At 48.2% G+C, this 23,766-nt stretch overlaps 1 protein-coding gene across 4 annotated transcripts in view; it reads right to left on the minus strand.

Annotated features, from left to right (window-relative positions):
- Positions 1 to 5,517: 5,517 nt before the first annotated feature.
- LOC138649182 (fatty acyl-CoA hydrolase precursor, medium chain-like) overlaps positions 5,518 to 23,766 on the minus strand; it is a 57,817-nt gene continuing 39,568 nt past the window's right edge. For all 4 annotated transcript variants that reach the window (XM_069739366.1, XM_069739365.1, XM_069739364.1 and 1 more), the window contains 6 exons: positions 17,143 to 17,283; positions 6,915 to 6,992; positions 6,680 to 6,827; positions 6,292 to 6,441; positions 5,965 to 6,037; positions 5,518 to 5,872 (listed from right to left, as the gene is read on the minus strand). In XM_069739366.1, coding sequence (XP_069595467.1) covers positions 5,686 to 5,872; positions 5,965 to 6,037; positions 6,292 to 6,441; positions 6,680 to 6,827; positions 6,915 to 6,992; positions 17,143 to 17,283 — 777 coding nt within the window. In that variant the 3' untranslated portion in view covers positions 5,518 to 5,685. The remainder of the gene's footprint in view (positions 5,873 to 5,964; positions 6,038 to 6,291; positions 6,442 to 6,679; positions 6,828 to 6,914; positions 6,993 to 17,142; positions 17,284 to 23,766) is intronic.

A 23,766-nucleotide genomic window follows, 5' to 3' on the forward strand; every position in this document is an offset into this window, starting at 1 on the left:
CAAGTCCATTTGCAGATTCCCATAGTGGGATTAGAACCCAGAACTCACACGCCACAAAGCGCCTGTGATTTCCACTGAGCCACCATTGCTTTGTTAAATCCTACTATGAGAAATTGCAAATGGATTTGTGTTAGTCTTTCCTGATCTTCCCATTGGTGCTGGTAGTAATATCAATGACTTTGCCAAAGGTTATCTTCCCAGCAGCACGGTGGCCCAGTGGAAAGGACTGGTGCTTGGCAACATGGGAGTCCAGGGTTCAAATCCAACCATGGGAAATTGCAAATGGCCCTGATTTTTATTGACTTGATCTTCCCATTGGTGCTGGTAGTAATATCAATGACTTTGCCAAAGATAATCTTCCGAGCAGCACGGTAGCCCAGTGGAAAGGACTGGTGCTTTGCAGCATGGGAGTCCAGGGTTCTAATCCCACCATGGACGACATCTGCAAGGAGTTCTCCCCGTGCTCAGGTGGGTCGCCACCCATGCGCCAAAGACATACAGGTATGGTCCAGTGATGGATGTTCTGTGGTGTTACCTGTGTCGATAACTCATATTCTGAGGATTGGAGAAACATCAGAATTTACTGAAATGATATGGAGTAATGGGGGAAAATTTTTCCTAAGTCCAAAAACACCTTTTTGCAGCTCTGCCTGTGCTGAGCTGCTTATATACAAATCAATTTGTTGCTAATTGTGCCAGAACATTGAACCAATCAGGATACTTGCCCAAAGGGGGGGACAGGCAAGCAGCCCTCCTGGACACTGCTCAGGTGACACATCATTAGCCACAGCCCCATACCTGTATGTCTTTGACGCATGGGTGGCCACGCACCTGAGCACGGGGAGAACATACAAACTCCTTGCAGATGTCGTCCATGGTGGGATCAGAACCCTGGACTCCCATGCTGCAGAGCACCAGTCCTTTCCACTGGGCTACCGTGCTGCTCGGAAGATAACCTTTTCCAAAGTCATTGATATTACTACCAGCACCAATGACAAGATCAGGAAAAATTATAGCAGGTCCATTCACAAGTCCCCACGGTGGGATTAGAACCCTGGACTCCCATGCTGTAGAGCACCAGTCCCTTTCCACTGGGCCACCGTGCTGCTCAGAAGATAACATTTGCCGATGTCATTAATATAACTACCAACCAGCACCAATGACAAGATCAGGAAAAACTAGAGCAAGTCCATTTGCAATTGCTCAAGGTGGGAATAGAACCCTGGACTCCCATGCTACAAAGCACCAGTCCTTTCCACTCAGCCATCGTGCTGCTCTGAAGATAACCATTGGCAAAGTCATTGATATTACTACCAGCACCATTGGGAAGTTCGTGAAACACTAAAGGTTGTCCATTTGCAATTTCTAAAGTAGAATTACTCTGTCCTCAGTCAGAACTGAACTAAGGACCCATGCACTGGAAGGTAATGGAGCTAACCACTGAGCCACCATAGAAGTACCCGATGGCTAGGTCATCAACATGCCTATCAGTACCCACCGACAGGTCATGAAAAGGAAGAGCAGGTTCCCTTGTGGTCACTGATCATTTTCTGAGATGTGTCTGAGAGGAGGAATCTCATTGTTCTTGGTCAGAATTGAACCAATGAAAACAGCAAGAAGAAATAGAAAGCAACAGTGTTACCATGCTGCCCCATGGGCGCTTAACCACCAGCAACAGCAGGCTGTGCCCCGATCTATGAGATGGGAACAAAAGGCTTTTAGTCTCTGTGTTCTCAGACAAGAGACCGGCGAGGGCGGCCGTTCACTGTGGGACATTTCTGACATGTCCATGTACTAGAAAACATCACGTAATAATCTCCATGACACGGTCTCCAGAGCTCGGTGCACAAGTGTCCTAGATCCATCCCATTCTTGAATAAAGCAGAAGTGTGCAGGCTTATCCTCCACTGCATTCATTGTCTACAGGACTGTCTGGAAATAACGGAGCTCTGCTTTCCCAGATGGTCTCATAAACAATGAATGGAGCAGAGTATGAGCAGCTCTATGACATACTGATAGGATGTGAGTCCGGACGGGGCAATAATATCTGCAAAGTGAGATTATTCTTATGAAGCAAAATAAATAAGTATATTGATTGTACAGCACTTTACAGACATCACTGCACCCATCAGGGGTCAGATCTCCTACAGTTCTGTCTTCAGAACAGGGGAGGAAACCCACAGTCAAACAAAATCCGGGCTGTGGGGTCGGTAAGCCAAACCTCCGACTCCTCAATATCCATGACACCGACTCCGACTCCCTCATACATGGCTCATGTTTAAGTGATAAATTTGCTGTAGTAGAATGGTAACATCAGGCTTTTAATCATTATTATGATATAATAATCAAGCCATTTAGATAGAATATAAAGTATATTTATTGGATAACAACTTTAGGACAAATAACTTTTGCATATTTACAATTTATTATACACTATGCAGTAAGTGGAAAAAAAACAGTTTTCAACAAAAACGTACTGAACAAGATTTGTGCAGCTTATGACTGCAGTCAATTTGTCCAGAGCGGTAACCACATGGGCGACATCTGTAACAATTAGGCTGCCGTCACACTATCAGTATTTGGTCAGGATTTTACATCAGTATTTGTAGCCAAAAACCAGGAGTGGGTGATAAATACAGAAGTGGTGCAGATGTTTCTATTATACTTTTCCTCTATTTGTTCCACTCCTGGTTTTGGCTACAAATACTGATGTAAAATACTGACCACATACTGCTAGTGTGACCGCAGCCTTTCAGGGTGTAAAGGAATTGCCTCGTGCGCAGTCAGTTTTGATTGAACTCTTCTACTTCTTTGAGAGCAAGTGGAAAAAAATGTTGCTGAAATATGGTCAATCTGTTTTCTATGGGAGTGGAATCTTTTTCCCTGCGGCGACGCTTTGCCTGCTCCATGTCGTCCACATACTTGTCGAAATCCTCATCTGACGAGGATGAAGGAACGGCAGCAGCAGCACTGGCAGGACCCGAGTCCTCTTGCTCTTGGCCGTCCTGTAGCCACTCATCCTGTTACCTCAATCAGAGCTTCTTTTCCTTTAGTAAGCTGTTGATCATCCAGCAATATACGATGACTCGGGTCCACATAAACAGCTGCCAGAAGAATTTTATTTTCTAATTGCAGTGTCTCCGTTTCATTGAAGCAGCAATGCCATCTGCTATTAAACCTCCTCTTTGGGACAGGCAAAACAACACGTTCTTCCACTCCTTTATAAAAATGCCAGGAGGTAAATCCTCAGCTTGTAACTTTTTAGTCACTGTAAATGGGTGATGAAGCAATTCCTTCAATTCAGCCACTTGTGTCCATTGACCTTCATGTAGTGTTACTTGAGGGTTGGCCGTATGTACAAGGAAGGGTTTCAGCTCAAGCAGTCGCTCAATCATTAAATAGGTGCTGCCCCACCGAGGGGCTTGATCCACAATCTCCCCTTCTCCAGCACGTCTCTTCAAGATGGAATCAATTTTAGTGGTTGTGGCAGCAATCGCCAATTTCCTCACTTTGCTAATCAGAGTTCCAGCATGTCCCTCTTGCAGACTATCTCTTATTGCCAGTTACAGCGTGTGCACAACACAGCGCATGTGATGATTAGGAAAGAGGTGTGAAGCAGCTTCAACAAGATCATCTCCATCAGTCGTGTCCATACCCGGCGGTGCCAAGAGAAGCAAAGAGAAACTGGTATAAATGTATATGGGAGAAAGAGGGACGAAACGGGCCCCGAGAGACGACAGTCAGGTCCTCTACAGCCGCACTGTGCTCCGTAAGATGGATGGCTGATGATGTAGATGGGTGATGGAAGCATTATAGATGGATAGGATTGAAGCAGAGATTATATAAGAAAGCTACACAACTTTTGATATCACAATAAATAAATGATTATATGGGTATTCTGTGCCAGTTTACCATTTTTGTCATATTTATGTCAAGCAATCCACTCCTGCAGATGCAGATGTGTGATGCCATATACAAAGCGGTGTGCCCCGCGGTCGCCTGTCACAATATTAAAATTAAGCTCGGGACCTTAGCATCTCGTCTGCCAGCTTGTAAAGTCAAAGCAGAACGTGCTCCAGCTACACACAGTGTGAACAGTGAGCGGGAACGTCCCGATACTCTTTTTTATACAATGTATTATTGAGAATATAACACTATTGTTGGAGACAGAGACTCAGGCACCAATGAACAGTAGTATATAGTAGTTGTAATGTATGCAATAATAAACATTATTCCCACAGGTTAGCATTGTAGGTTCCCATTGCTCGGGTTACTGCTTCACATCTAACCAAGAACAATCATTTTCCAATCCCACAGTGATTGTGCAGTAGTTTCATTACCAGTTATTTGTCGCCATCTAGTGGATATTTTAGAAAACTGCAGTATTAGGTTTCTGACACTAAGAATAGAAATGACGTCTCCTGCTCTGCAGATTTCACCAAGTTATCACCAGGTAATGGAGAACAGACAAAGATGAACTGAGAGAACAGAAACCCTCGTGAAAGTGCAGGAAAGAGGGTACTGTGGTCCCCAATTAAGTCAATGAGAGGGATTTTATGGGGAGCAACAAAACTCGGTCACTTCATTGAGGACATAGGAACTTTTTAAGGCAGTTTCTGCAGGTCAGACTACCGAGTGTAAAGAAAGAGCAGACCCCAGGCTGAAATACTCTGCAGCACCTTCTTCTCCAGACCTGATCTGCAGATGCAAAAGTCTGCACGCTACTGAACTTCCCGAATGTGCTGCAGAATTGTCACCCTTCGGCAGCAGGCACCGGTCGCTGAGGCAGCAAGGTCTCATGTGAAAAAAAGAAGTTTAATTGACGGTTATAAAATTTGCAGGTAGGATAAAGGTGAAAATAAACACACACAGTCCAGGGAGCAATAGGGGCTTCACCCGCCCAGGAAAAATGAACAGAAATTGTTAGAGACTTTAGGCCTCTTTCACACTTCCGTCTTTTAGAATCAGTCACAATCCGTCAAAGTGTTGAAAAGACGGATCCTGAGCAGATTGTAAAAAATGGATGCACTGGATCCTGTTTTTTGACGGATCCGTCGATGCAGCAGCTGCAGGAAAAATGGGTTAAATTAAAGGAATATAAATCCTTCCAGGCATGCTCAGTGTAAAAAAACGGAATCTATTGCTGGATTCCGTCATTTGACGGACAGCAACGGATCCTGCGCCTATAGGCTTCCATTCTAGCCAACGACAGACGCCGCAGGATCCATCGCTGTATGTTTTTTCGACGCAGACAAAAAACGTTACGTTGAACGTTTTTTCCTTTCATAGTTCCTGTGAAGCGACTGGGTTCACAGCAGCACAGAGGATTGCAGGAGAGATGTGTGGATATGGGGGGGGGGGGGGTCACTGACTGACTTATATAGTGGCAGGATCATTAGTATCATGGAGGATTTTAGGAGAAGGGGATCTAACAGAATGGGAGTCTACATACCGGCACTGATATAAGCGGAAAGAGCAGGGTCTTAAGCAGCACAGAGTATTTTAGGAGATGAGTGATCTTTTGGCCAAAACAATTTTTATTATAGAAGACAGAAATCAAAGTGCAAAAAAAAAACTAAGTAAAATTTGATAAATGTAAAATGAAAAAGTGCAAAACTGTGTGGTTCTGATTCAGAGTTTACCACGCCTTGGCCTCCTCTCCTGTAGAAACTTCTTTGTAAGATTTTACAGCTCGGTGCGATCGTCTCCATCCAAGGTCTCGGAGAGGATTTTCTTTGGAAGGAGCTCGGTCCAGAACTTGAATTTTTCCTCTTTCAGTTTCGAAGACGATTTCTGCTTCAAATTGATCTCCAGATAGCGCTCATCTGCGCCGTACTCCGGCCACGTTGTCAGACCGGGACTATTGGGGTTCCTGCAGTACACAACGTGGCATTATTATTATTATTGGGCACGATAATTAGGTGACGCCATGTGCGGTCATTCTTGTATGGGGCATGGTCTTACCCAGTGCGAGCGAAGTTGGCCCAGTATTTCATTATGGTTCTGGCCAAGCGTTTCTCTTCCTGGGTCGCAGGACCTGAGAAAGAAAACAGAATCAGCATAAGTCCATGTTCAGACCACGTTACCATCACACACTTGTGGCTCCATCTGAAGGACCAAAACATCAGAGCTGGACAGAACCATTTATTACGGAGTCGCTTCGTACAGTAGACGCCATTTTTGCGGTGGCCTCTGGATCAGAAATCTGATGCGCAGCCCCTCTTTCTACCTACATGACACGTCTGGCAGAAACGCACTGAACCTCTATCCCGATACTATATCCCGACTCACCGGAGTAGATGGCGCCGTCCCTCAGGAAGGGTCCTCCGGATACGAAAACGAGCTCGTCGGTGTGATCGGCCTTCACAAAGTCTGGTCTCGTGTGATCTAGTAAGCTTGGTGGGTGCTGATACTCATAGAAATACACAGGGAGCCCCATATCTGCCGAGAAATAAAGATAATATACAGTCTGCAGACTTATTATTCGCACTGTGCTGCAGAACGAGTTACCTGAGAACCTTATAGTGAGCTGGAGAGTTGGTAACTCTTACCTTTGTTCTTCTGAGCTCCTCTCAGCTCCGCTTTGATAAATCAGGAGAGAGCAGCTCACTGACCAATTCTCAGATAGATCATTCTTCAGTAATAGACACTATACAAGGTGACATTATTCTCTATGTACCTCGATGGGATTTTGCAGTCTTTAGAGCCGGTATAACGAACATGAGATCTCCGCACAAATCCTGGAAGCGGTCACGAATCTCCTCTGGGTCCGTGGCGTCACCAACATATTCGTCCACCACGTGAGGAATGGCTTCTGGCCTCTGACCCTAAACAAAAGACAGCAAGAATCATGGACCCAGAAAAAGAGTCGGATAATAGGAGCATAAAGGCTCCGCGCGCTCGTCGTCTCTCACCAGCAGAAGAGGGTTGTGTAGCTTCACCGCCACTGACTCCCGCGTCATCCCGGCTGCTACCTCCGTTATATTCAAGAGCTAAACACAAAGGTAAATCGTGTATTACAGCACAGAAACAACTTGGGCTACGTTCACATTTGCGTTGTTGGGCGCAGCGTCGGCGACGCATACGTCATGTCCCCCTATCTTTAACATGGGGGGCGCATGGACATGTGCCGGTATGCGTTGTACTGCATTTTACGACGCATGCGTCATATAGACGCACAGACAGGGCGCAGAGGACGCTACTTGTAGCGTTTTCCCTGCACCGAAATTCCTGATCTGTAGGATCTTATGACAACGCATGCGTCGCAAAACGCTGCGTTGTGTACATGCGTTGTTGGTTGCGTCTCTGACGCTGCGCCCAACAACGCAAATGTGAACGTAGCCTAAGAAACTTCACCTTCCTCCATACTCAGGAATCCTCCGGTTTTCTGATTCCGCACAGTATTTTTATTTATTGGAGCAGCAGTTTGTGCTTCAGAGCGGTTTTTCCTCTTGTAACTTAAAGGGGTATTCCCATCTCCAAGATCCTATCCCGATATGTAGCAGGTGAAATAATACTCGATGGAGACATATGGGGGAGCAGGATGGAGACATATGGGGGAGCAGGATGGAGACACATGGGGGGCAGGATGGAGACACATGGGGGAGCAGGATGGAGACACATGGGGGGCAGGATGGAGATACGGGGGAGCAGGATGGAGATATATGGGGGAGCAGGATGGAGACATATGGGGGGCAGGATGGAGATACGGGGGAGCAGGATGGAGATATATGGGGGAGCAGGATGGAGATACGGGGGAGCAGGATGGAGACATATGGGGGGCAGGATGGAGATACGGGGGAGCAGGATGGAGATATATGGGAAAGCAGGATGGAGACACATGGGGGAGCAGGATGGAGACACATGGGGGGCAGGATGGAGATACGGGGGAGCAGGATGGAGATATATGGGGGAGCAGGATGGAGACATATGGGGGAGCAGGATGGAGACACATGGGGGAGCAGGATGGAGACATATGGGGGGCAGGATGGAGACATATGGGGGGCAGGATGGAGACATATGGGGGGGCAGGATGGAGACACATGGGGGCAGGATGGAGACATATGGGGGAGCAGGATGGAGACATATGGGGGGCAGGATGGAGACATATGGGGGGGCAGGATGGAGACACATGGGGGCAGGATGAGACACATGGGGGAGCAGGATGGAGACATATGGGGGGCAGGATGGAGACATATGGGGGAGCAGGATGGAGACATATGGGGGGCAGGATGGAGATATATAGGGGAGCAGGATGGAGACATATGGGGGGCAGGATGGAGACATATGGGGGAGCAGGATGGAGACACATGGGGGGCAGGATGGAGATATATAGGGGAGCAGGATGGAGACATATGGGGGAGCAGGATGGAGATATATGGGGGAGCAGGATGGAGACACATGGGGGAGCAGGATGGAGATATGTGGGGGAGCAGGATGGAGACATATGGGGGAGCAGGATGGAGATATATGGGGGAGCAGGATGGAGACACATGGGGGAGCAGGATGGAGACACATGGGGGAGCAGGATGGAGATATATGGGGGAGCAGGATGGAGATATATGGGGGAGCAGGATGGAGATATATGGGGGAGCAGGATGGAGACACATGGGGGAGCAGGATGGAGATATATGGGGGAGGCAGGATGGAGACGCATGGGGGAGCAGGATGGAGACACATGGGGGAGCAGGATGGAGACACATGGGGGAGCAGGATGGAGACACATGGGGGAGCAGGATGGAGACATGGGGAGCAGGATGGAGATATATGGGGGAGTAGGATGGAGATATATGGGGGAGCAGGATGGAGACATATGGGGGAGCAGGATGGAGATACGGGGGAGGCAGGATGGAGATATATGGGGGAGCAGGATGGAGACATATGGGGGAGCAGGATGGAGACATATGGGGGAGCAGGATGGAGATATATGGGGGAGCAGGATGGAGACACATGGGGGAGCAGGATGGAGACATATGGGGGAGCAGGATGGAGACACATGGGGGAGCAGGATGGAGATATATGGGGGAGCAGGATGGAGACACATGGGGGAGCAGGATGGAGATATATGGGGGAGCAGGATGGAGATATATGGGGGAGCAGGATGGAGACACATGGGGGAGCAGGATGGAGATATATGGGGGAGCAGGATGGAGACATATGGGGGGCAGGATGGAGACACATGGGGGAGGCAGGATGGAGACACATGGGGGAGCAGGATGGAGACATATGGGGGAGCAGGATGGAGATACGGGGGAGCAGGATGGAGATATATGGGGGAGCAGGATGGAGACACATGGGGGAGCAGGATGGAGATATATGGGGGAGCAGGATGGAGATATATGGGGGAGCAGGATGGAGACACATGGGGGAGCAGGATGGAGACATATGGGGGAGCAGGATGGAGACACATGGGGGAGCAGGATGGAGATATATGGGGGAGCAGGATGGAGACACATGGGGGAGCAGGATGGAGATATATGGGGGAGCAGGATGGAGATATATGGGGGAGCAGGATGGAGACACATGGGGGAGCAGGATGGAGATATATGGGGGAGCAGGATGGAGATATATGGGGGAGCAGGATGGAGACACATGGGGGAGCAGGATGGAGACATATGGGGGAGCAGGATGGAGATATATGGGGGAGCAGGATGGAGATATATGGGGGAGCAGGATGGAGACACATGGGGGAGCAGGATGGAGACACATGGGGGAGCAGGATGGAGATATATGGGGGAGCAGGATGGAGACATGGGGAGCAGGATGGAGATATATGGGGGAGTAGGATGGAGATATATGGGGGAGCAGGATGGAGACATATGGGGGAGCAGGATGGAGATACATGGGGGAGCAGGATGGAGACATATGGGGGAGCAGGATGGAGACACATGGGGGAGGCAGGATGGAGACACATGGGGGAGCAGGATGGAGACATATGGGGGAGCAGGATGGAGACATATGGGGGAGCAGGATGGAGACACATGGGGGAGGCAGGATGGAGACACATGGGGGAGCAGGATGGAGACATATGGGGGAGCAGGATGGAGATATATGGGGGAGCAGGATGGAGATATATGGGGGAGCAGGATGGAGATATATGGGGGAGCAGGATGGAGACATATGGGGGAGCAGGATGGAGACACATGGGGGAGCAGGATGGAGACACATGGGGGAGCAGGATGGAGACATATGGGGGAGCAGGATGGAGACATATGGGGGGCAGGATGGAGACACATGGGGGAGCAGGATGGAGACATATGGGGTAGCAGGATGGAGACACATGGGGGAGCAGGATGGAGATATATGGGGGAGCAGGATGGAGACACATGGGGGAGCAGGATGGAGATATATGGGGGAGCAGGATGGAGATATATGGGGGAGCAGGATGGAGACATATGGGGGAGCAGGATGGAGATATATGGGGGAGCAGGATGGAGATATATGGGGGAGCAGGATGGAGATATATGGGGGAGCAGGATGGAGATATATGGGGGAGCAGGATGGAGACATATGGGGGAGCAGGATGGAGATATATGGGGGAGCAGGATGGAGACATGGGGGAGCAGGATGGAGATATATGGGGGAGCAGGATGGAGACACATGGGGGAGCAGGATGGAGATATATGGGGGAGCAGGATGGAGACACATGGGGAGCAGGATGGAGACACATGGGGGAGCAGGATGGAGACACATGGGGGAGTAGGATGGAGACACATGGGGGGAGCAGGATGGAGACACATGGGGGAGCAGGATGGAGATATATGGGGGAGCAGGATGGAGATATATGGGGGAGCAGGATGGAGACATATGGGGGAGCAGGATGGAGACACATGGGGGAGCAGGATGGAGATATATGGGGGAGCAGGATGGAGATATATGGGGGAGTAGGATGGAGATATATGGGGGAGCAGGATGGAGACATATGGGGGAGCAGGATGGAGATATATGGGGGAGCAGGATGGAGACATATGGGGGAGCAGGATGGAGACATATGGGGGAGCAGGATGGAGACATATGGGGGAGCAGGATGGAGACACATGGGGGAGCAGGATGGAGATATATGGGGGAGCAGGATGGAGACACATGGGGGAGCAGGATGGAGATATATGGGGGAGTAGGATGGAGACACATGGGGGAGCAGGATGGAGATACATGGGGGAGCAGGATGGAGACACATGGGGGGAGCAGGATGGAGACACATGGGGGAGCAGGATGGAGACACATGGGGGAGCAGGATGGAGATATATGGGGGAGCAGGATGGAGACACATGGAGGAGCAGGATGGAGATATATGGGGGAGCAGGATGGAGACATATGGGGGAGCAGGATGGAGATATATGGGGGAGCAGGATGGAGATATATGGGGGAGCAGGATGGAGATATATGGGGGAGCAGGATGGAGATATATGGGGGAGCAGGATGGAGACATATGGGGGAGCAGGATGGAGATATATGGGGGAGCAGGATGGAGACATGGGGGAGCAGGATGGAGACATATGGGGGAGCAGGATGGAGACACATGGGGGAGCAGGATGGAGATATATGGGGGAGCAGGATGGAGACACATGGGGGAGCAGGATGGAGACATGGGGGAGCAGGATGGAGACACATGGGGGAGCAGGATGGAGACACATGGGGAGCAGGATGGAGACACATGGGGGAGCAGGATGGAGACACATGGGGGAGTAGGATGGAGACACATGGGGGGAGCAGGATGGAGACACATGGGGGAGCAGGATGGAGATATATGGGGGAGCAGGATGGAGATATATGGGGGAGCAGGATGGAGACATATGGGGGAGCAGGATGGAGACACATGGGGGAGCAGGATGGAGATATATGGGGGAGCAGGATGGAGACACATGGGGGAGCAGGATGGAGATATATGGGGGAGCAGGATGGAGATATATGGGGGAGTAGGATGGAGACACATGGGGGAGCAGGATGGAGACATATGGGGGAGCAGGATGGAGACACATGGGGGAGCAGGATGGAGATATATGGGGGAGCAGGATGGAGACACATGGGGGAGCAGGATGGAGACACATGGGGGAGCAGGATGGAGACATATGGGGGAGCAGGATGGAGACACATGGGGGAGCAGGATGGAGATATATGGGGGAGCAGGATGGAGACACATGGGGGAGCAGGATGGAGATATATGGGGGAGCAGGATGGAGACATATGGGGGAGCAGGATGGAGACATATGGGGGGCAGGATGGAGACACATGGGGGAGCAGGATGGAGATATATGGGGGAGCAGGATGGAGACATATGGGGGGCAGGATGGAGACACATGGGGGAGCAGGATGGAGATATATGGGGGAGCAGGATGGAGACAGGGGAGGAGGATGGAGACATATAGGGCAGGATGGAGACAGGGGAGCAGGATGGAGATATATGGGGGAGCAGGATGGAGATATATGGGGGAGCAGGATGGAGACACATGGGGGAGCAGGATGGAGATATATGGGGGAGCAGGATGGAGACAGGGGAGCAGGATGGAGACATATAGGGCAGGATGGATACAGGGGAGCAGGATGGAGATATATGGGGGAGCAGGATGGAGATACGGGGGAGCAGGATGGAGATATATGGGGGAGCAGGATGGAGATATATGGGGGAGCAGGATGGAGACACATGGGGGAGCAGGATGGAGATATATGGGGGAGCAGGATGGAGACAGGGGAGCAGGATGGAGACATATAGGGCAGGATGGATACAGGGGAGCAGGATGGAGATATATGGGGGAGCAGGATGGAGATACGGGGGAGCAGGATGGAGATATATGGGGGAGCAGGATGGAGACACATGGGGGAGCAGGATGGAGACATATGGGGGAGCAGGATGGAGACACATGGGGGAGCAGGATGGAGATATATGGGGGGCAGGATGGAGACACATGGGGAGCAGGATGGAGACACATGGGGGAGCAGGATGGAGACACATGGGGAGCAGGATGGAGACACATGGGGGAGCAGGATGGAGACACATGGGGAGCAGGATGGAGATATATGGGGGAGCAGGATGGAGATACATGGCGGAGCAGGATGGAGACAGGGGAGCAGGATGGAGATATATGGGGGAGCAGGATGGAGACACATGGGGGAGCAGGATGGAGACATATGGGGGAGCAGGATGGAGATATATGGGGGAGCAGGATGGAGATACATGGGGGAGCAGGATGGAGACAGGGGAGCAGGATGGAGATACATGGGGGAGCAGGATGGAGACAGGGGAGCAGGATGGAGACATATAGGGCAGGATGGAGACATGGGGGAGCAGGATGGAGATATATGGGGGAGCAGGATGGAGACATATGGGGGAGCAGGATGGAGATATATGGGGGAGCAGGATGGAGACACATGGGGGAGCAGGATGGAGATATATGGGGGAGCAGGATGGAGACATATGGGAAAGCAGGATGGAGATACAGGGGAGCAGGATGGAGATATATGGGGGAGCAGGATGGAGATACATGGGGGAGCAGGATGGAGATATATGGGGGAGCAGGATGGAGATACAGGGGAGCAGGATGGAGATATATGGGGGAGCAGGATGGAGATATATGGGGGAGCAGGATGGAGATACAGGGGAGCAGGATGGAGATATATGGGGGAGCAGGATGGAGATACACGGGGGAGCAGGATGGAGATATATGGGGGAGCAGGATGGAGATACAGGGGAGCAGGATGGAGATATATGGGGGAGCAGGATGGAGATATATGGGGGAGCAGGATGGAGATATATGGGGGAGCAGGATGGAGACATACTATGTACAGAGCTCCTGTGCATAATGGCACTTATGGTAATATTAGCATTGTGGTTTTTATTATTATTAATGATCAGTATTGTAGTATTGGTGGTATTGGTGTGGTGGTAATATGTGGTCTGGTCACAATGTGGCACTATTATCTTATTGGCACGCTTGATGATCGGAGTAACAATGTACGGACTATTGTACAGGATGCTTGGGAGATACTTAGGGCAGAAAAGGATTTATTACAGTATATATTTTGCCTGAGAGACCTAAGATCACTAAGAACCTCAGAGATCATCTCAGCCACAGACTCCACAGTTATTTTCTAGAGAAGAAAACTGGAGACACATGGCTGGAAAATGTCAACAAAAAAAACTTTAAATATGGGGGATGCCAGGCCTGCAACTATTTTTTCTAAAAGTAAGACATTCACCAGTGCTGTGACAAAAGTAGTGTTTGCCAAAGGTGAGTTTTGCAAACTGCAAGACAAAGGGAGAGGTTTACATGGCTACATGTCAACATCCACATAACTACGTGGGCAAGACCAAAAGAGAGCTCTGAAGGCATATTCTCCATCATGTAGGATATATTAGATGAGAAGAAGAAACCACTCTATCTAGACATATGCTTTAGGCGCATTCTGAGAATCCCTTTGCCTTTGAAGGTGGCTGAGGTGGTACGTGCTCCCTTAACAGGTGGCAACTGGGATCAGTTGCTGCTCCAAAAGGAGTGTAGATGGAGCCACATGCGCGGTCCTGCAGCAACTATGCCGATACATTTATCATAAACTATCACAGTAACTGCAGCTCTATGTCTAACACTGCTCGCCCCTGATGATCATGGCAGTCATAAGGAATGATGAAACGCGTAAGGTTGGATTTAAGGTAGTTTGCAGCTAACAGATCTTGATCTCTCACTTCGCTGCAGTAGTTTTCAAGAATGTTGGTAATAGGAGAATGAAAGCTGTCCTGTTACAACTGCTACAATAGTAAACATGGTGTATGAACACTATCTGATAGCTCTCATTGTCTGCCTTATTACTAGCAGTAAAGAGGGACCCAATACAATAACCTTGGCTAAATAATATCGCAAATGCGAGAAATAAAGGAGGCAGATTATTATACTCCAGCGACATCCACTAAATACAGTATATATGGAATAAGTGTCATCTACCGCTACTAGAAATATCAAATAATAGTTCACACATCACTAATTGGACTGTTAGAGAGACACAGCATTGATAATATCGTCTATTAGTCAGATTTTTTGTAATGTTGGTGGTAAATCAGATTTCAACACCACTTTTTATATTTGTGGTGTGGCCACCGAGTTAATATTTTAAAGTCACACCTATACTAGTTTTATTGATGCAAACAAATGTTATATTTAAACTATTACTCCAATTGGATTAGTCCGTGAAAATATGGCGCTATTTGCACCTTGTATGTGGTATTATTTGATCACTATGTGGTAATATGTGGTCTGGTCATGGTGTGGCGGTATTTGTCCCTTCTATGTGGTATTATTCGGTCATTATGTGGTGGTAATAACTGTTCTGGTCACCGTGCAACAGTATTTGTTTGTTGTATGTTGCATTATTCGGTCACTGTGCGGTGGTAAAATGTGGTGTGGTCATGGTGTGATCGCATTTTTCCCTTATATGTGATATTATTCAGTCACTATGTGGTGGTAATATGTGGTCTGGTCATGGTGTGGCAGTATTTGTTCCCTGTATGTGTTATTTAGTCACTATGTGCTGGTGATATGTGATTTGGCCATGATGTGACAGTATTTGTCCCTTGTATATGGTATTATTCAGTCAATATGAGGTGGTAATATGTGGTCTGGTCATGGTGTGGTGGTATTTGTTCCTTGTATATGGTATTATTCGGTCACTATGTGGTCTGGTCATGGTGTGGCGGTATTTGTTCCTTATATATGTGGTATTACTCAATCACTATGTGGTGGTAATATGTGGTCTTGTCATGGTGTGGTGGTATTTGTTCCTTTTATGTGGTATTATTGGGTCACTATGTGGTGGTAATATGTGATTTGGTCATGGTGTGTTGGTATTTGTTCCTTGTACATGGTATTATTCAGTCACTATGTAGTGATAATAACTATATGTGACACGTTACCTTAAAGCAAGATCAATAGAAATATACCTAAAAAGAGTATTGGATGATTTAACAAAATGTTTAATAAGTTAAAGTAGAGTAGGGCCAGGCCAAAAGAGTCTACCTTGTCATGTTGTCGGCTTAAACAATCTTTTGGCCAAAAGAAAAGCTGCTGCATATGTGATATGGTGTTTTATGGGAACTGTTAATGTGTGATTGGTGAGGATAGGGTGCAGAAGTGGTGTTTTTACAAAAGTGGGCGGTGGGACTGTAGATAGTTTGAGGGGTGGAGTCTGGGCAGAGTCTCAAGGGGGTTCAAAAATTTTACCAGTATGGGGCCCTGAAATTCCTGGTCACAGCCCTGATTATTATTATTAGTAGTACACATACTACGTATTGGGATAGGATGTTGGAGATGGGAGTACCCCTTTAAGTTGCAGTGATCGACAGGCAAAATGATGGGTATGAAAAGCGGTCATCTGGTCATCCCTAAATACAAGTATGCAGGACCTCTGTCCATACTTTACAACTCTCCAGGAAAGTCTCAAAAGTTTCCGGTAAAAAAAGGGAAGACTTCCCCGACTCCAGGAGGAAGCGGCAAAACTCATGGGAGACAAAGGCAGCAAATCGGGAAGGTTTTAGTGCATGTGTCCAGAATGTTCAGTTATTAGGGGGAATAATGGGTGACAATCATCTGTCACCTCCTCCGTCAGATTAACGACATGGATCAGCTTTCAGGATGACCAAACAGAATTACATCCTTATGGCCCAAATAATCCGGAAACATTAAGTAAAATTGATAAGCAGCAGCACAATGAAGAAGGCAATTCTCTATTCACAGTCCCAAAAAGCCGCCATCTGTGTATACGTCTCTCTATACTGGGTAAAAAAAAAACCTTGGTGCTGCGAAACGCGTTGTATTCATCAGACTGAGTAATGGATATCCGTCTTCATCCTATTTCCTGATCATTTGCACCAATCTTGGTCAGATCTAAAACTGATCCAAGTCATGTATCTGGTTGCTCTGACCCTAGCAATTCCTTCAGGACAACACCAAAGGTGAGCCTCCATTATTTGTCTGACCCACTGACTTCCATCCTGCTGACCCTACTGGTGCCATTTTTTTAATACTTTTTGCTACACTTTGTAAAGCTTGATACCATTTGGTTTCCACTTTACATTTTCTGCAATTCCTTTCCTTGTTCTCGATTAATACATTGTATACGTATTGTCGGGGGCACCCTTATTAATGAGCTGCTACCTACCAATAGGAATACCCAGCCAAACTCCTGATTGTTCATTCCCAGGAGGAACGGGACCTTGTTACTTTCCTTGTCAGCAAACATCGTCCCTACTGGTTTAGGTAGAAAAACGCCGTCCACACAAGCAGGAAGAAACAGCATGCCCTACAGAGACAAGCGACACATCAGGCAGATCCAGTCACATCTGTGGTGGATCAGTGGGTAAATGCACACACATATGCAACACACAGACATTGTTGATGTGAAATTGCTCCATATAGGAGAATATGTTACATTACACAAGTGGGAGGTGGAGACAGTGAAGGACAGGATAATTGCTCCATTTTTAGTGGGTTTATTTTTTGCAAATAGATTTACGATCCACAGGTGCCCTGTACACCGCCTGCCACAGATGTCCCATATGTTCCCTGCCACAGATGCCCCGTACGCTGCCTGCCACAGATGCCCCGAATGCTGCCTGCTGCAGATGCCCCATATGCTGCCTGCCACAGATGCCCAGAATGCTGCCTGCCACAGATGCCCCATATGCTGCCTGCCAGAGATGCCCCATATGCTGCGTGCCACAGATGCCCAGAATGCTGCCTGCCACAGATGCCCCATATGCTGCCTGCCAGAGATGCCCCATATGCTGCCTGTCGCAGATGCCCCGTACGCTGCCTGCCACAGATGCCCCATATGCTGCCTGCCACAGATGCCCCGTACGCTGCCTGCCGCAGATGCCCCATATGCTGCCTGCCACAGATGCCCTGTATGCTGCCTGCCACAGATGCCCAGAATGCTGCCTGCTGCAGATGCCCCATATGCTGCCTGCCACAGATTCCCAGAATTCTGCCTGCCACAGATGCCCAGAATGCTGCCTGCCACAGATGCCCCATATGCTTCCTACCACAGATGCCCTGTATGCTGCCTGCCACAGATGCCCAGAATGCTGCTTGCTGCAGATGCCCCATATGCTGCCTGCCACAGATGCCCAGAATGCTGCCTGCCACAGATGCCCAGAATGCTGCCTGCCACAGATGCCCCGTACGTAAAATTGATAAGCAGTAGCACAATGAAGAAGGCAATTCTCTATTCACAGTCCCAAAAAGCCGCCATCTGTGTATACGTCTCTCTAGATTGGATAAAAAAAAACCTTGGTGCTGCGAAACGCGTTGTATTAATCGGACTGAGTAATGGATGTCCGTCTTGCATGCCACAGATGCCCCATATGCTGCCTGCTGCAGATGCCCCATATGCTGCCTGCTGCAGATGCCCCATATGCTGCCTGCTGCAGATGCCCCATATGCTGCCTGCAAGAGATGCCCCGTATACTGCCTGCCACAGATGCCCCATATGCTGCCTGCTGCAGATGCCCTGTACGCTGCCTGCCACAGATGCCCCATATGCTGCCTGCTGCAGATGCCCTGTACGCTGCCTGCCACAGATACCTTGTATGCTGCCTGCCGCAGATGCCCCCATACGCTGCCTGACAGAGATACCCCATACGCTGCCTGCTGCAGATGCCCCGTACGCTGCCTGCCACAGATACCTTGTATGCTGCCTGCCAAAGTTCACAAAATATCAACAAAATAGTAGTATTTTGAAATAATAAAAAAAAGCCTGAAGACATTTTTATGAAAAACACAGAAAAAAAAATTGTATGGGGGATAAATGGTTATCATTATCGTATTTACAGGGAATCTGCCAACATATTCTTGCTTTCCCATCTGAGATCAACATGATGAAGGGAAAGAGACCCTGATTCCAGTGATTGGCAGCTGAACAGTGTACACTGTTCAGGTGCCAATCAGTGATGGGGGCGGGGTTACTCCGAAAGACGACTACATGTCACAAGGCAACTAGTCCTCCAGTGATAATCTCCTGCTGAGAAAGCATTAAGTTACTTACCAGTAACAGCATTTTTCGGAGGCCCATGACAGCACCACGAGAGAGGGTATCCGCCCTTCAGGAACAGGAAACCTACAGATACAAAAAGGGCGGCACCTCTCCCACGTATCAGTTGTATTTCAGAGCCTGAGAGGACTACCGCGGTTAATGGCACACAGATATACATTTTATATGGTTATATACAAAATATCTTATTTCAACTGTACCTAGTTACCACACGTGAAAGTAGTTTTTTTTTTATTAGGAAGTTCAACCCCCACGTGAATAGGGAGGGAACTAAGGGTGCTGTCATGGGGCTCCGAAAAATGCCATTACCGGTAAGTAACTTAAGTCTTTATTCGGACTCCCATGACAGCACCATGAGAGATTTACAGGGAGGGACTATAGCCTGTAGCACCCTTAACCCGAAGGTGAGATCTGAGGAGAACCCCAAGTCCAACCGATAGTGCTTGAAAAAGATGGAAGGGGATGACCATGTGGCCGCCTTACATATTTGGTCGATTGACACTCCAGATCTTTCCACCCAGGATGATGCCGTGGCCTGGGTGGAATGCACCCTCAGATTCTGCGGAGCCGGACCCCCACCTGCAGTATAAGCCAGAGAGATAGCCTCCCTAATCCATTTTGCTAGTGTGTATTTTGATACTCTAAGCCCTTTCCTAGGACCTTGGAAGGATAAAAATAACGCATTATCTTTATTCCAAGCATCAGTGACTGAGATATATTCTAGCAGGCATCTTCTAACGTCTAATGTATGGAGTTTTTCTTCCTTAGGGCTAGAAGGATTAGGGAGAAATTATGGTAGAACTATCTCCTATGACCTGTGGAAATTGGATGTTACCTTCGGTAAGTAGGCTGGGTCCGGCTTGAGGACTATTCTATCCTGTAAGAATCCTGTATAAGGGGGAAGTCTGGAAAGTGCCTGGTGTCTCCTACTCTACGAGCAGATGTTATTGCTACCAGTAAAACTGTTTTAAGGGACAACATCTTAATTGAGGCTGAATGTAAGGGTTCGAACGGTTCCTTTGTCAAAGTTGAAAAGACTAGGTTAAGATCCTATGGTACGGTTTTATTTTTGTGTATGAGTCTAGCTCTACCAGCTGCCTTAATAAACCTCGAAACCCAATAGATATTGGCAATGTTACAAGAGAAGAGGGCACCCAGGGCTGAGACCTGTACTTTTAGTGTACTTGTGGAAAGATTTAACTCCAAACCCTTCTGCAGAAATTCTAAGATCTGAGGTAGCGGCACCCCTTCTTTAACGTTAAAATTTGAAGTGGCCAGGAACTTCTTCCAGGTTCTAGAGTAGATCTTTGTTGTGATTTGTTTTCTACTCTTCAGAAGGGTATCTACAAAATTTGGGGAGAAGCCTCTGTCTTTTAACAATGACCTTTCAAACTCCATGCCGTTAAATGGAGTCCCTTCCCTTGTGGATGGCTGATCGGTCCTTGGTAGAGCAAGTCCGGAATGTCTAGAAGCACCCAGGGGTCGCCTACCGACATAGTCCTGAGCTACGCGAACCAGGTCCTCCTGGGCCAGAACGGGGCAATTAGTATGACTCTTGCCCGATCCTCCCTGATTTTCCTCACCACTAGAGGCAACAGGGTCAATGGTGGGAATGCGTAAGCCAAGGAAAAATCCCATCTTATCAAAAAGGCGTCCACGACCAGAGGATTCTCCCTGGGATTTAGGGAACATAATTTTCTCACTTTTCTGTTGTCTCTGGTGGCAAAGAGGTCCACCTCGGGTTGACCCCATTTGCCGACAATCTGATCGAAGATGTCTCTGTTCAGAGACCATTCTCCTTGCCTTAGGGTATTGCGGCTCAGGAAGTCTGCCTTTACGTTTTCCTTCCCTCTGATATGAAGTGCAATTAAAGATTTAAAATGTTTTTCTGCTGTGCGGAATAGGAGATCCGCTATTTGCATCAGAGTCTCGGAATGTGTTCCACCTTCATGATTTGCATAAGCCACCGCCACCTGGTTGTCCGAGAGGATCTTGATATGGTGACCCTGTAGATATACGAGGAGTTTTTTAACTAATAATTCAATTGCCATTAACTCCCTCTGATTGGATGAAGCTCTCGCCTGGGAGTCCCATTGCCCCTGAACCACAATGTCACCCATATGGATCCCCCACCCCGAGGGACTAGCGTCTGTAGTTATTACACGAGTCACTTGTGTCACCCAGGGAACACCTGCAGATAAGTTGTCTTCATTTAGCCACCATCTAAGAGACGTAAGTGTTAACAGACTCAATATTATCTGACCCTGCATGGACCCTTCCAAGGCGCTATCATTAACCAGCACCTCTGACTGTAAAGGTCTAGTGTGAAATTGAGCCCATCAAACAGCTGGGATACATGAAGTCAGGGATCCTAACAGGGACATAGCCTGCCCATGGAGGGTCTATCGATCGCCTTTAACACCTGTTGTTGAATATGTAATAACTTATCTGGCGGAAGACGACATTGCTGGGCCTCCGAATCGAACTGTAGACCTAGGAATCTCTTAATTTTTAGGGACTGTAACCGGGATTTCTCATAATTTGTTATCCAGCCTAGGTGTTCTAGTCTGGCCTTAGCCGTTCCTACTTGTGATAGGCAATGGTCTGCTGAATTCACCACTATAAGAAAATCATCTAAATAGGGAGTAACAAGAATATTGGATTCTCGTAAATGCACCATGCCCTCAGCAACTATCTTTGTAAACACACTAGGGGCAGCTGATAGTCGGAAGGGAAGTGCCCTAAACTGAAAATGGTGAACTACTCCTCCCATAAGAACTGCCACCCTTAGGAATTTCTGGAAATCTGCACGGATAGGTACATGATAATACGCGTCTTTTAAATCTATGACTATCATGAAACAGTTTTTAAACAGCATCTTAATTATCGAACTGATTGATTCCATTTTGAAGGTTCTATTAACTAGAAACTCATTAAGGGACTTAAGGTTTATAATGGTTCTTAATGAGTTGTCTGGTTTTTGAATAAGAAACAGAGGAGAGTAGAATCCTCTACCTCTCTCAGATTCCGGAACCTCAATCAGAACTTTTTTAAGGCATAAGTTCACAACTTCCAATGCCGTTTGTTCAAGGAGAGAAGAGCGCAAGGGAGTAAAATTTAAATTTATCATGTGGAAGGTGACTAAACTCAAGTCTGAGTCCATCCGATATTATACTCCGCACCCAATCACTATTTATGATTTCTGACCATGCTGGAAAGAAGTCCAACAATCCCCCCCACCACAGGGATTGCTAGTCATTGGTCCGGTTTTTTACGCTCTCCTGAGGAATGGCGGAACATAAAGCCCGTACCTCTTCTGCGTTTATCCTCCCATCTAAAACGGTCTCTAGTGGGTGACAATGTGCGCTTTCTTCCCTGACCAAATCTCTTTCTATTGAAAGGACGACGGTAGGACACGAATGATGAGTTAGGGAATTTTTTTCTGGTCATTCCCTGCTTTCTCCAGCAACTCATCTAGGGTCGGACCGAACAGATACTCCCCTTTGCATGGAATAGCACAGAGTTTTGATCTCGTTTGAATATCTTCCGACCAGCGTTTCAACCACAAGGCTCTACGAGCCGCGTTAGAGACTCCTGCTGCTCTGGCCGCTATTTTAACTGAATCAACTGAGGCGTCCGATAGAAGGCAGCGGCCTCTTGAATCACTGGTAGAGCATTCAGAATTATATCTCTGGAAGTGCCCTCTTTCAGCTAGGACTCCAACTGATCCAGCTAGACCATCAAGGATCTGGCCGTACAAGTTGCTGCTACTGCTGGTCTTAGAGAACCGGCTGCCATTTCCTAGGTACCCTTAAGGAAGGTGTCTGCCTTCCGAAGTATCAAGGGGATCTTTAAGGGTCCACATATCCTCCAACCTATTCTAAACTCTGCTGTCCAACTAATCCACCTGTCCCCCCACTATTCCCCGGCCTCTCCCCTCTGTCAATCCCTTCACTGACTGCCCATTGCCCAGAGACTCCAGTACAAAACCATAACCATGACATACAAAGCCATCCACAACCTGTCTCCTCCATACATCTGTGACCTCATCTCCCGGTACTTACCTACACGCAACCTCCGATCCTCACAAGATCTCCTTCTCTACTCGCCTCTTATCTCCTCTTCCCACAATCGTATACAAGATTTCTCTCGTGCTTCCCCCATACTCTGGAATTCTCTACCCCAACACATCAAACTCTCACCTACCATCGAAATCTTCAAAAAGAACCTGAAGACCCACCTCTTCAGACAAGCCTACAACCTGCAGTAACCACCGATCGACCAAACCGCTGCATGACCAGCTCTACCCTCGCCTACTGTATCCTCACCCATCCCTTGTAGATTGTGAGCCCTCGCGGGCAGGGTCCTCTCTCCTACTGTATCCTCACCCATCCCTTGTAGATTGTGAGCCCTCGCAGGCAGGGTCCTCTCTCCTCCTGTATCCTCACCCATCTCTTGTAGATTGTGAGCCCTCGCGGGCAGGGTCCTCTCTCCTCCTGTATCCTCACCCATCCCTTGTAGATTGTGAGCCCTCGCGGGCAGGGTCCTCTCTCCTCCTGTACAAGTTATGACTTGTATTGTTTAAGATTATTGTACTTTTTTACTATGTATACCCATCCTCACATGTAAAACGCCATGGAATAAATGGCGCTATAACAATACATTATAATAATAATATCCTCAAATGGTAGTGAGGCTTTCTTTGATGCTTTTGCCACTGCAGTATCTAATTTA

This window comes from Ranitomeya imitator, chromosome 9 (assembly GCF_032444005.1).
Source record: "Ranitomeya imitator isolate aRanImi1 chromosome 9, aRanImi1.pri, whole genome shotgun sequence".
NCBI lineage: Eukaryota > Metazoa > Chordata > Amphibia > Anura > Dendrobatidae > Ranitomeya > Ranitomeya imitator.